The sequence below is a fragment of the Parus major genome, chromosome 11 (genome assembly GCF_001522545.3).
Source record: "Parus major isolate Abel chromosome 11, Parus_major1.1, whole genome shotgun sequence".
NCBI classification, from domain to species: Eukaryota; Metazoa; Chordata; class Aves; order Passeriformes; family Paridae; genus Parus; species Parus major.
This window is the reverse complement of record NC_031780.1, coordinates 11,892,829-11,905,135: the sequence shown is the minus strand read 5'-3', so window position 1 is coordinate 11,905,135 and position 12,307 is coordinate 11,892,829. Positions and strand designations below refer to the sequence as shown.

At 39.2% G+C, this 12,307-nt stretch overlaps 1 protein-coding gene across 6 annotated transcripts; it reads right to left on the bottom strand.

Moving 5' to 3' along the window:
* Window positions 1–254: 254 nt before the first annotated feature.
* Window positions 255–7,946, bottom strand: SNX20 (sorting nexin 20). 6 transcript variants are annotated; one of them, XM_015640419.3, is made up of 6 exons: window positions 7,799–7,945; window positions 7,150–7,227; window positions 6,052–6,248; window positions 5,612–5,789; window positions 3,778–3,929; window positions 255–1,247 (listed from the first exon to the last, which is right to left on the bottom strand). In XM_015640419.3, exons 4-6 carry the CDS (start codon window positions 5,775–5,777, stop codon window positions 579–581), a joined length of 987 nt encoding a protein of 328 aa, XP_015495905.1. In that variant the 5' UTR covers window positions 5,778–5,789; window positions 6,052–6,248; window positions 7,150–7,227; window positions 7,799–7,945; the 3' UTR covers window positions 255–578. The 6 variants fall into 6 exon arrangements, with proteins under 6 accessions (XP_015495905.1, XP_015495906.1, XP_015495908.1 ...); XM_015640420.3 differs by having other exon boundaries at window positions 7,161–7,227; XM_015640422.3 differs by lacking the exon at window positions 6,052–6,248 and having other exon boundaries at window positions 7,799–7,946.
* Window positions 7,947–12,307: the final 4,361 nt, after the last annotated feature.

The window sequence follows — 12,307 nt, the reverse complement described above, 5'->3', positions numbered from 1 at the left end:
CTGTGATGGAATGATCATCACTTGTATTTTTTACTCCCACCAAAGCTGATTGTAAACCTTCTCCCTCCTCCTGCCCACAGCAGCTGAATTCAGTGGGAACAGGACCAACCCCATCATCCTCAGAAATGGCAAAGTGCCATTTGACCGGGCCCCAGCTGGGGGTACATTCATGCACCCTTTAGACTGCATCTATTGAGAAGATATTTTTCTTCTTGAAAGGAAGCAGTTCCCACATGAACAAATAACACCTCTGATTCTGTACATTTCCAAGTACTTTATTAATTGTATTTTCTTATTTTGACTTATCACATAAAATAAGCTACATTCAAAATAACCAAATTAGAAATTATTATTTTCTTGCAAGCTGCCTTCAAAAAGCCTTAAGATGCTCCTCAGGTACTCCTCATATCTGTACAGTAGATGAGATATATTCCAGCATAGAAGCTAATGTCCCTTTGAAAATAAAAGATATTTAATTTAATTTTTTCCTATTGTTCCTAATGTTATACAAGCCAAACAGGTAATTTCCAGTTCCCACTCTTTCAAGAGTTTGCTCTTTCATTAAATTTTTCTTGTGTTCACCGTACGTACTCCCGAACTGCAAGTTCTTTCAGGGTAAAAACCCGTATGGGATCTTTCTTTGTCTTCCATTCTTCCAGTTTTTCTTGCAAAGACAGAAAATCCTTGCCAAGTTCATATGCCAGAGTGATCATTGTTTCTAACAGAGGAATATAATACCTGTGGCTGGTATGCACACGAAGGCGTGTCAGAGCTTTTTCTCCGTATTCAAAGGCGCTTGCTGGGTTCTCCAGGTCCTTGTGGCACACCACGATGGCACAGAGAGTAGGGACAATTGCAAAAGGGTTCCCTCTGGTCAGCCTTTCCTGCAGACCAATGACTTCTAAAAGGATTTCCAAAGCTTTGGTGTACTGGCCACCCCGTAGGCAACCATATGCTTCCTGAAGCTCTGGCCTTGTTAAAAAGTCAATAAATTTTTTTGATCTTCTGATATATTTCATAGAATATAGGAGTCTCAGGTAGTCCTTGAAGGCTAATTTTCTTTCATTGATTATTTCTTCTGTGAAGTTCCCTGTTAGAGCTTTTTTGGGAAAGGTTACATCCTCCATTTCTTCGCTATATTCCTCCAGCAGATTTCTGTGCAATTTCTCAAAATCTGAATAACGCCGCTCAATTACAGACTTGTTGCTGTCAAAACTCCCTGTTTGCAAAATTATGATTTTATACATCTAAACACAATCAAAGAGAAAAAATAAGTATGAGAAGGGACCATTCTAGCCCCAGTGCAGTCAGATTTTGTCTGGTACTGCTATGAAAAGACTTTGTGCTTGTTCAGTCCTTCAGCTGAAACAATCCTGCACCAATTTTCCGTGTGTAATCTCATGTGCTCCTATGGCAGTGCTGCTACATCAGTTACTGTCTGGGATTATGGTGCATGCTCAGTGTAGACCTGAAAGATCTGCAGCCATCAAACTAAAAATTCCCACCTCCTGCTGTTCTGTACTTCTGTCACCAGACAGGCTTAGCATGTAAATAAGTTGTACATAAACAGGGCACTAACAGATCCCATCCTGCAAGGTGCTGGGAAAGCAAGCTAGCAGCAGACTGAAGCACATAAAAACACTTACAAAGCATATCTGTAGCTGTACTTTCTTTATAACAGCCATGGCTGCTGCAATCAATCATTTTCAGTGAACTGAATGGATTTCCCAGGCTTAATATTGAATGTAATCTATATTACATCGGTCATAATATTCAGAAATGCTCTTTGTATAAGACATTCCTAGGGATTTTGGGTGCTAGTAATGGTGTGAAAGAAGAAGGAGCATTTGGCAATATATCTGGTGTGTGCAAAAATAAGATGGAGCAACTCTGAATCCTTTTCTCCCCTCTAAATCATTGCCCTGTGTTCAACTTACTTCACATTTAAACAATATAAAAAAGTGACATTTCTACAACAATCTGCTATCCAAAGCCCTTCACTAGCAGCTAACAGCTGTGCTGCTCCACATTAACAGTACTCAAAAGCACATCTTCCTCAGCTCTTCACTAACCCCAAAAAGACCATAATAAATGTGGTATTAGGCAAATAGCTGCAAACCAAAGTTCTGTGCTGTGCTGTCCAAATAATCCCTTCTGGTTCTGATCCAAGCACAGTGGTGCTGAGGAAGGGCCAATCCCTGACGTGTGTAAGCTGTGGTAGCTCCATGAGGCCAGTCCCACTGTGTCACCAGACACCAGCTAAGGACACAGACTGCTGACCTCTTGGATGGTGACCACGTCCACAGTCAACTTCACCTGTTCCCACTGATTTACACAGGAGCTGGAGGGGTTTTGCTCATGCCAGTTATTTTCTTTGCTGCTGTTCAAAGGTGCAAAAATAGTCGTGCTTTGCCTGTCTGATTCTCTTCCTTGTTTTTCCTTAAAGAGAAATTCTCTCTTTTAATCTTCATAAATGAACTTTACAGGCACTTCTTGAAAGGTTTCTAAATTTGAGCTGACTTCTCTGATCTCTTTTCATTTGTAAGCACTATGACATTTTCCTATACTTTGTCCTGCTCCCTGCTGAAAAGTTTATACATGCCTGATGCATTCTAAAACAATCATAAGAGCAATTTTTTTTAAGCTATCATTTTATCAAGGGCAGCTAAGTGAATAATTTACAAGTACTTGCTTTTTTTATTTGTGGAGTGTGCATGGGAAAGGTAAGAAGTAGCACTTAATTAGACCGTCATTTAAATTGGCTCAATTTTGCTGTAATGTAAATCTTTTTGCCTAGGTTTGTGACTTATGTTTAATTGCACATATGCTGAACGATACTCTTGCTCTCATGCAGTTACACAAAACCAATTTTTAGGTATATTCAGAAGCTGAATACTCAGGACTGTATGCAAGAAAAGCAACAGCTAAGTAGGTGTGTTCAGCATGCAACAAGATCTTAGGACGGTCTTCAAAATATTTACCTGCTTCAAATTCCACCAAACTGGATCACCCAGTATCAGCAATGCTGATTTTTGGCATTTTTCACCTACAGATCTCACAGACTGTAGCAAACAAGGAAATCATCCCTATCTGAATTTCACAGGAGTACTAAAAGGCACCCGCCCTAGATCAGTCCTTCTGAAGGCCAGGAGCAGAATCAGAAATAAAAACTAAGTGTCAGTACTGTGAAAAAAGATACAAAAATCCAGCCTACTTGGTTGTTCCCACTCCTCACACTCATGTTTCATCTTAAAAATATGACAGAAATATGCCACCTAAGGGAGCTCCAAGTAGGGAAGGGGAACAATCCCAGGCGATCTAGCTGGAGGATGTCTTAAACTTTGTCAACATCAAAGAATTCTGCACTTGTGCTAAGAGAAACCTCTGATGTGGAAGTTACACAAATGCACTGCAGCTGCTATAGCTGGCTAGCTCAGTGGATGTGTAAATATACAGATATTTTTACATTTGTGTGAATTTCCTTAATGTTGGCAAAACTCTGTGTTTTAAGGATACTCAAGATAATAATTTATTTGATAACAATTTTCCACTGCAGCAGATTTTGTGAAGTGACTGTCAGAGGGTTTTTTTAGATGCAGATTCCATCAGCCAGGCCCATAAAATCAGTGAGAACAGATTCTACTCAGTGTGATCGTGGCTTGCAAAACTTGGCCCTCGGTGAGGCTTTCATGTAGTGAGGCCTGCTGTGTGCTGTGCAGACCCCTGTAGAGTGAATAAAAATTAATGATCTTCTTACATATTAATTTCTTAGCTTACCACATATTTAGAGAAGTGGTGCTCTACAATTCTGGTTGATGGGATTTCAAAAAGGAGCTTGATTTGTTTGCACTGACGTTTTTCATTCCTCCAATATTCCTGAAGCTCCTTAGTGGTCATTGAAGAGTTGGGGCTTAGGGTTGCACCGGAATCTAAAACAAATATATTTAGTATTTCAGATTATATTTGCATTTGGAAAGAAAATTCCTATGTATTTGTTGTAAAAGGACAGCCTAGATTTTCTGCTGCTGTAACAGCAAGACCAAAAGACTTGTAAAATAAGTGGTTTGACTGCTAACAGACAGGAGCACATGCTTTGAGGAAAGCTATTAGGGTTTGAAAGAAAACATATCACCTGCAGAATACAAAACTGTAGAGAACATAGTGACACAAAATATTGCATGTCAAGGTTGTAACCTAGGGTACAATCTGAGCAGGAGATTTGCTTCATCATCCCAGAAGTAGCCCTAAGAAATAGCCTTTTGAGTCAGATGTTTCTCCAGGCTTCTTTGTTGCTAAATGGATGAGATAATACAATGCAGCTGCAAATTCAGACATATATTCAAAAACAAAACTGACCCTACTCATATATGAGGTTTGTGCAGTAATAGGAGAAAGCTGAGAAAACATGAATATCCGAACCTCAAAGTTGGCTAACCAGCTCAGCTGAAGGAGGAATTCTCACATTCTCTCTTTTTGTTTCTTTTGTAGCTGAACTGATGCCACAGTTCAGCTACAAATATTTTATACACCTTCCTCCTTTCCCCTCTCTCTCTTCCCACAGTCACATATACACACACACATATATATGTGTATATATAAAAAATATGTGACAGCTGGTTGGGGAGTTTGCTTACAGAAGAATTTCATGTAGCATTTCAAAAAGGTGATTTCTCTTTGAAATCTTATAAAAATATTCTAAATTGTTTTAAAATAATTAGCCTTTGAAATCTACTGACAATGGGTTTCATCAGGTGGCATATAGGCTAGCAAAGTGGATAAAAGAAATGGAATATTTGTATCTCAGTGGGCACAGTGGTTCCAGTTTCTAATCAAGGATGTCTTTGTCAAGGCAGTCAGCTGAAGTCAGTGTGCAGTGTATCTAGCATTCTGCCAGTGGAGGTGAAGGAGCACAACTGAAGGGTAAGAGAACAGCTTGATGCAGAAATAGATATGTAAAGGCACCACAGTACTCTTTCAGTGGCCCCAGTTTTACATGTTCTTAATCATTTGACCATACAGTTTCAATTATCAAGGCCTTGGGGGTTTGGCTCAATCCCTACAAAGCATCTATTTCCTAGGAGAGGTGGCTTTTATTACATCCTTCCAGCCTTAAAACATTGATGAGATTATATATATTTTGGGTTATACATATCATTTTATTTAATAACAGACAAGAGCAATCTTAGGTATGGTAAGTGTTCAGTGCTGACTCTTTCAAGGCATGTGAGAGCTGCCTGCTTGAGATTAGCTTCAGTTTGGTGTCCTTGCTGGTATTGCCAGGAAGCTCAGATTTGGTGATGCACAAAAAGTGCAGTCCCAAGCCTGGCTATCTGATGATCACTGTTTTCATTCCTGGTGTGTAAATTAAATCTGTGATACATTTTAGGCAGGAGGCATTTGAAAGGAAACCTGTGTGTGTATATACACACCAGGATGAGCATCAGTTTCACTATTGCTACATTATTACTACAAGTGTAATCAAGGCTTAATTTGTGTGGAGTATGGCAGTAGAGCTTTGAACCACTGCTGCAATAAATAAGCAAAGTTTTGATACAAAATATTAACAGCATAAACAGCTAGATGAAAAATAAAATTAAAGGATAGCATCAACCTTGCATGTCATCTTTTTCTGGATTTTCTTTTTTCACTTGACATGAAATTTCAGCTTTGGGCTGATTTTCTTCTTCATCAGATGGACTTGTGGTAGAAGACGTAGTAATTCTGCTCACAGCTTCCAATAGCTCCCTTTCTGCCGTGCAGTGTGAATCTTGGTCCATTGCTTCTTATCACTGAAAGATTACAAACCCCATGACATTTCTTAGCACCATGCCTTTAGGGGATCCAGTCTGGTAATTTTTATATATTATTCATTGTTCTCTGTAAACTTGTATCAGTGTAAACTAAAGTAATAAATAGAAATATCTACATAGTGCAGAACCATTCCTATTACTGCTACCAGTGAAAGTGTTTGGATGTTTTTCTGGAAGCTTAAAATCAAACAAGAAAGCCATAAGAAGTTATGTTGAATAAGATTAGGAACCCAGTTCTTACCTATGAGAATTTTGTCATGAACTTCAGTGTGGGCAGGTTTCTTCCTCCTTGTATTTTGCCCTCAAGCTTGCAAGGAGGAACTCAGATGAACTAAAAATCTTTGAGGTAATTTGTGTAACCAGCAGCCTGGTTCTCTTACATTGCTGAAATATACTGTTCTCAAGACTCTAAGCTTACTGTCTGTTCTTAATCACAACCTGTAGGACAAAATAGGGTGATATCTAAAATAGTATACAGTTTTTATCGTATTTCACAGTTTCAGGTTCCCTCCAGAGACTTGTCTCTGTACTGTGAAAACAAGTTTGACAGTGGCTTGGTGGAAGGAGATCTGAATGTACTAATTATTATAAAGAAATATTCTCCTTTTACTTGTTCTTTTACCCTACATATATTGTGCTACATTAGATCTGTTCTACTAGGACCACTATTTTACCAAGTGCTTAACACAATATGTAGGAGAACCTACTCTATAGACCAAGTTGGCCACTCTGCTGCTTAAATATCTCCATGTTAAAGGACATTTTTATTTTTGTTGTTTTTTTAAACAAACAAACAAAACCTACCTGTTACACCACTGTGTTATATGAACAGTTGAAAAAATTCTTACAACATCCTAAAAACGTTGCCAAGGTGCTGTGTTCCCTTACCATGAACAAAGAGTTGCTCACTGTTAGCTGAGTGAAAACCAAATAACAGAACAATACAGTTTTACAAGAAACCCTACTAAAATACTGCCCAAGCAGTGGCTATTACATAATAGGAGGTTTTAAGAGGGTTGTTGCTACATATCATTTTGCCTGCACTTGCCTAGCACACAGTTGTGCAATGCTAGATACAGAGGTGAGGAAACTACTTCAGCAGACTTATTGATTTCTGGCAAGCTGCAAGGCTATAAAAAGAAAAGAAATTACTTTCCCCACTGGAAATACTGGAAGTGCAAACTACTTTCCTCTAACAGAAACCTTTCCTTTGGCTGGCTTGCACAAGCAAGTATACAGATGTTGTGACTCTTAATGAAAGCATCATGGAGTGAAAGTTCTTACTGTTCCTCAGTGCTCCTTATGATCTGCTCTTTGAACTTGAAGAACAGCCACTTACATATCGTTTACCTGCTCAGTCTTGTGAAAATCACAACAGTTTATCCCAAGAGCATATATAGCAGATTAAATGAGGAATCTGAAAATGACCAAACACATTAAAATGACAACTTTTTTTGTGTTTATAAGTTGGGATAACTTTATAAGAAAAGTTGTATTTACATGGAGAGAAATCTTTGTATTTGCATAGCTTTATAGTCATAGGTATATATATGTATATATATGTGTATATGTATGTATATATATATAGACACTATTTTAAAACAAGATTTACAGGGATACATAACACACTTGTAAACAGAAGAATGAAGAAGTGGATGTTACAACACACAAGCCCTCTGCCTTGATTATACGTACCTTGAATACTAGCTGCACCTCATGCAAACAGTTTCATTTTCACTAATGAAAGTGATGAGCTAAAACTCATCACAAGCGCTTCTAACTAAGCTACCACTTATTTTTCCGTATTTAAAAAAATAATTAAAAAATTAAAAATCCAAAAGAACACACAACCCCCCTCCCCTGCAACAAATGACACGATTTTATCTCGAGCAGACACTCATCCTGTTCCGTTCCGGGGTAAGTGCTGCTCCAGCCCTTCCTTGACAGGCTTTTATCGCTCTGGAGCCCGAAGCGGCCGGAGCACCCACCTAGACATGGAGCTTTACTTGTGGCACATGTGAGCTCCGAGCGAGGCCACGCACCGCTCGCCTCGCCTTTCCGAAACGCAGAAGATGTCTGTGCCTTCTCCTAGCGGGCACATTCTGTGTCTCCCCAAAAGGAAGGAAGAAGGCTCGATAAAATCGCGCTTGCCCGTCCCATGGGCCGATCGCGCATGAGCCCTCAGCGCCCGGGGCCAGCCCGGCCCGGCCCCGCCGCGGGGCTCCAGCGCCAGCCCCGGCCCCGGAGAGACCTCAGCGCACTCTGACCGACACAACCCGTGCGAACATCCCTGCATGGCCTTCTGAAGCTAAAAAAAACACTCTTAGCAAAAGGGAGATTAGCGGGGAAAAAAGAGCTAAGTATGTAAAATGTACTTATGTGGAAAAAGAATGCCCCTTGGGATGTCTTTAAAATGCAGGCTTAACATCCAGTTCAGGAGACGAAATGCAGATGGCATCACAACAAACAGCCTTGCTCTGTGCAAACTTGCACTTCTGACAGAAATCCTCATTCTGCATAGTGCAGAACACATGATTAATTTCAAATACCTGCTAAATTAAAATTCAAATAGGAGCATTATCATATCTGACATGATTACTAAACTTGATATGGGTTTATGAGTGTGCCTAAAATTAATCCTATATGTGCTTACATTCATTGTTGAACTGAGGGCAAAATGAAGAAGAATGATGTTTTAATCCACATGTCCTTTGGCCCGGATTCTTCCTTTTGGTGTTCAGTTTGGAAATTTACTTTAAATCATCAGGATAACTATTTCTGGGGTAAATAATATGGACACTATCTTTTTCTAGTAAGATAAATTTCCCCTTTGCCAAAGTTCAGTCACTGAAAAACCAAGCCATTTTAACGCAGCACAAATGTGGGAGGCAAGAATCCAAAGGACCACATGGATCCTGCCCCACACATTCCTTTAGAACAAACAATTTCAAATAATGTAAAACCAGGGCCATAAACTGGTAATGCTTCTCTTCTGCTTTATTTGCAGCATAAAACAATGCCAACTTTAACTTGGACTTGGTCTAAATGTAGGAGTTTTGCCAGAATAGCTGTCAGAATGATGAAAAATCCCTTGCATGCAGCTACAGCCGCACTGGCAAAAGCCCTGGAGTAGATGCCGTTATATTGGCAGAGTTCTTCAGCCACTTTTACATATTCCATGAGAAAAGTGATTTAAGTTACACCCTAAAAGAAATCTGTGCTTGCCAATTCAGCTCTAAGGTGTAGCTATACCAGCCAACACTTTTAAGTGTAGACAAGGCATGGGTTTCTGGCACTACTCTCATTCCTTTAAAGCTAGATTTATGGGTTTGGTTACAATTGTAAGCAAAAACCAAGGGGGATTTCAATGTATTTCACTTATGCTGACAGTTTACAGATGTATCTAAACTTTGAATTTGGAATCAGTTAATTTATGTGTTGCCAAAAAGCAATGTATTAGCTTGTGATGCTTAGTGTTATTGTCCTGTTCTTGGTAAAGTGAAAAGAAAAGAAAAAAGTATATTTTTCAGTATATTAAGTGTGACCTCTACTTTTAATTATTTCAGAATATGTAAGTTCTAGTAAAATTAACCTGGATGATTAAAAGAAATGAAATGTGTTATTATATTTACAAATCAAGGGTGTTCCACAAGACTTCTGCCTGCCTCAATAGAGTCAGCTACTATGGTCAGAGCTGGCTCCTGGGGGTGTTCCTCATGCCCAGGAGCTGTGACATCCACAGCAGGTTTGGCAGGCTGCAACTCCTCATCCTGCTCCCAGGAGCTCAGGTTTTGTCCAAACAGCACCTCACCCTTCACTGGGACCCAGAGCTGTTAGCCTGGCAGCGTTTTACTTTCCTAAGTGTCTATTTGATTAGCACATGCAAAACACACTGCAGTACACAGTGTTGTTTGCTAGCAGAATGCATAACTAATATTTCTCTTTATATTCTAAGCTATGCTTCCAACAGTCAAATATTATGTAAAGGTTAAACAGTAGGAAATTTTTACAATGGCAGCAAAGCATTCTGAGAGACAGGCAAATGCACTTACACTATCAATTTACATTAATACTCATAAAACTGTGGTAAATTTTAATGGAAAAGCATTTTCTGTCATTTTCAGGGATGGAAAAGGGATTCTGATGCAGTGGCTCATTCCGAGTTTGTATTCTGTGAAAGCACTGACTTTGTCAGACATAAAGAGCATGGTTAAAATGCATCTGCCAAGGGATATGGGAAATGTGCTCTGCAATAATGCAGGAGTGAGGCAACGTTAAAATCATAACAGTGCAGTGCATAAAAGGTTGTTGTCATATGAGTTATGTCCTCCAAACCCATTTAAGATGAAATGACTCATTTTAAGAAGAATAACTGGCAAGTTTATGGCCAAAACTTGGGGACCAGCCAAGAGATGAGCCAGCATTGTGATGCCATGTAAAGGATGCCTGCCACTATTGAAAGGCTGTGTGTCTTTGATAGCCAAAGAACCAAAAGGGATTGCTGTCCCAGTGCCAAACATTCTGCCTTGATTTATACCCCAATCTGGGCAGTTCCCATTTTCCCAATCAGACAGATTACACAAACCCTGACAGATACAATATTGAACCATAGACTACAAAGCTGATATCAGCTGGAAAACTTGGGAGCTAAACCAATGTCATATATTAACTGCAGTTTTCTGGCAAATTTTATTGGCATTTTATCACAGGCAGAGCAAGATCTTTTTTTTGTTAAAGAATGTGGCTGTAATATCCCTACTATGAAATAATCTTTAGCTTCTGTCCTAAGAAGTGCAGCTTCAGGCAACCTCACAGTCTGTGCTGCTTTTTCTTCTCAAGCCCCAAACTATTTAGCTAAACAAGATTTATTTTACTAAGTCGTTCATTCGAACAGTAGATATGACAAAAAGCCCTAAACAAACAAGGGAAACCTGACATATTTATTCAAGTCCCCTTTCATCACATAAGTAATATTTAGAAAATGCAGTCATAATGTCTTTGATGCTTCTACAAGAATCTTTCCTCTCTTTTTTTCTTTTCTTTTTTAATGGAGCTGGATAAATACCAACCATTTCCATGTTTGAATTAGCAGAAAAAAAATCATCTGTTTTGAAGAATATTCTGCACTTTTGGGGCATTGCTGTGATAAATGAATACCATACTCCCATCCTGGCACAGCACAAAATTCTGTTCCATGCTCTGCTATAACATGTAATTGCACAGTGTTGTGTCATTTGGAAGAGGAATTTGTTTACCATACTTCATTATTACAAAACATGTCTCTCTTAACAAGAGTGTGGTTTAAAGAAATCATTTGCTGTTTAATGGCAAATGTCTCGTGCTGGTGTTACTGACAGGGTTTTCAACATAAAAGAGACGTAGCAGGCCCATTGTACACTGCCAAAGTCCTGTTATCACTTTACAACTCCTTTATACTGCTAAAGGAGTATGAAGGAGCTTTAGAGTAAACAGCAGTCTTGGCCTGCCTTTCATCTGTGGTCTGTCAGTGACACGGAGCTGTGTGCAAGCCCAGTGGGTCAATAGGATATTAACTTGGGTTAAATGTCACAAGCACTGTTCTGTCTGCAGAATGACAGGCCCTGTGAATGGGCCATGTTGGTCATTTTTCCTGCTGAATTCGTACAGGGTTAAGTGCACAATTACATGGAATACAGAATGTTTTAAAATATTTGGTTCTGAATTATTAGGAACACTACATGTAGTCATTCCTATCAAGCAGTTTGATATTTTATGCTCATAATGTATCTGTCCCCTTTTCTTCTCACATGTAATTATGGTGCACTTTGCCTAATACAGTCATGTTCCACATGTGATTTATTTATACCAAAATGTAAACATAATGACATTTGGCATAACAGGATTTATAGCAGGACATGTTAGTGCAGTTTGCAGTAGCACAAAAGGCAGCTCCACAAGCAGAGGCTGCAGCAGCTGTGTGTAGATAGCCACCTTGAGGATCAGCAGAGCATGACTTGGGGTTACTGCGTGCTCTTCTGCACAATGAGGAAGGCATAAATCTTGGTATATTGTTTAGTATAGTATATTTTCAATGCTATTTATTGTTTAAAAATTAAATGAGACTTTGAAATGCAATTTTTCTTTTACAAAAACTATGTGGAATGGATTAGTGTGAGCATTCATTCCACAGTTGATGGAATCTCATTGTTTCCTCAGGAGTTCCAAAAAACTGCTAGCAGGTGTCTGTGTCCTTTCCATCTTGTACATACCCACACAAATAAATCCCCCTGTTCTGCCTTCCCATGTTCCTAGCAAAAGCCTTGGTAGGGACTCCCAGTGCTTCAGAGCTTAGAAATGGGCAGCTGGCTGATTTGGGGCTACATTGAATGTGCTCTGGGCTCTGGAGAGCTACAGGGAACAGGATTTGCTGGAATAGCCTTTAGCTAATATTGAACTGCACATGTTACTAAATTACATAAAAACATATATTAGGGGAATGCTACAGATGCTAAGAAACC

Excerpts from the sequence above, each read along its gene's own strand:
- SNX20 (XM_015640422.3), bottom strand. The coding sequence starts at position 5,777 with ATGGACCAAGATTCACACTGCACGGCAGAAAGGGAGCTATTGGAAGCT. Across the intron at positions 3,930-5,611 it reads AGAAAAAGATGACATGCAAG|ATTCCGGTGCAACCCTAAGC; the intron begins GTTGATGCTATC and ends TATTTGTTTTAG. Across the intron at positions 1,248-3,777 it reads ACCACTTCTCTAAATATGTG|ATGTATAAAATCATAATTTT; the intron begins GTAAGCTAAGAA and ends GATTGTGTTTAG.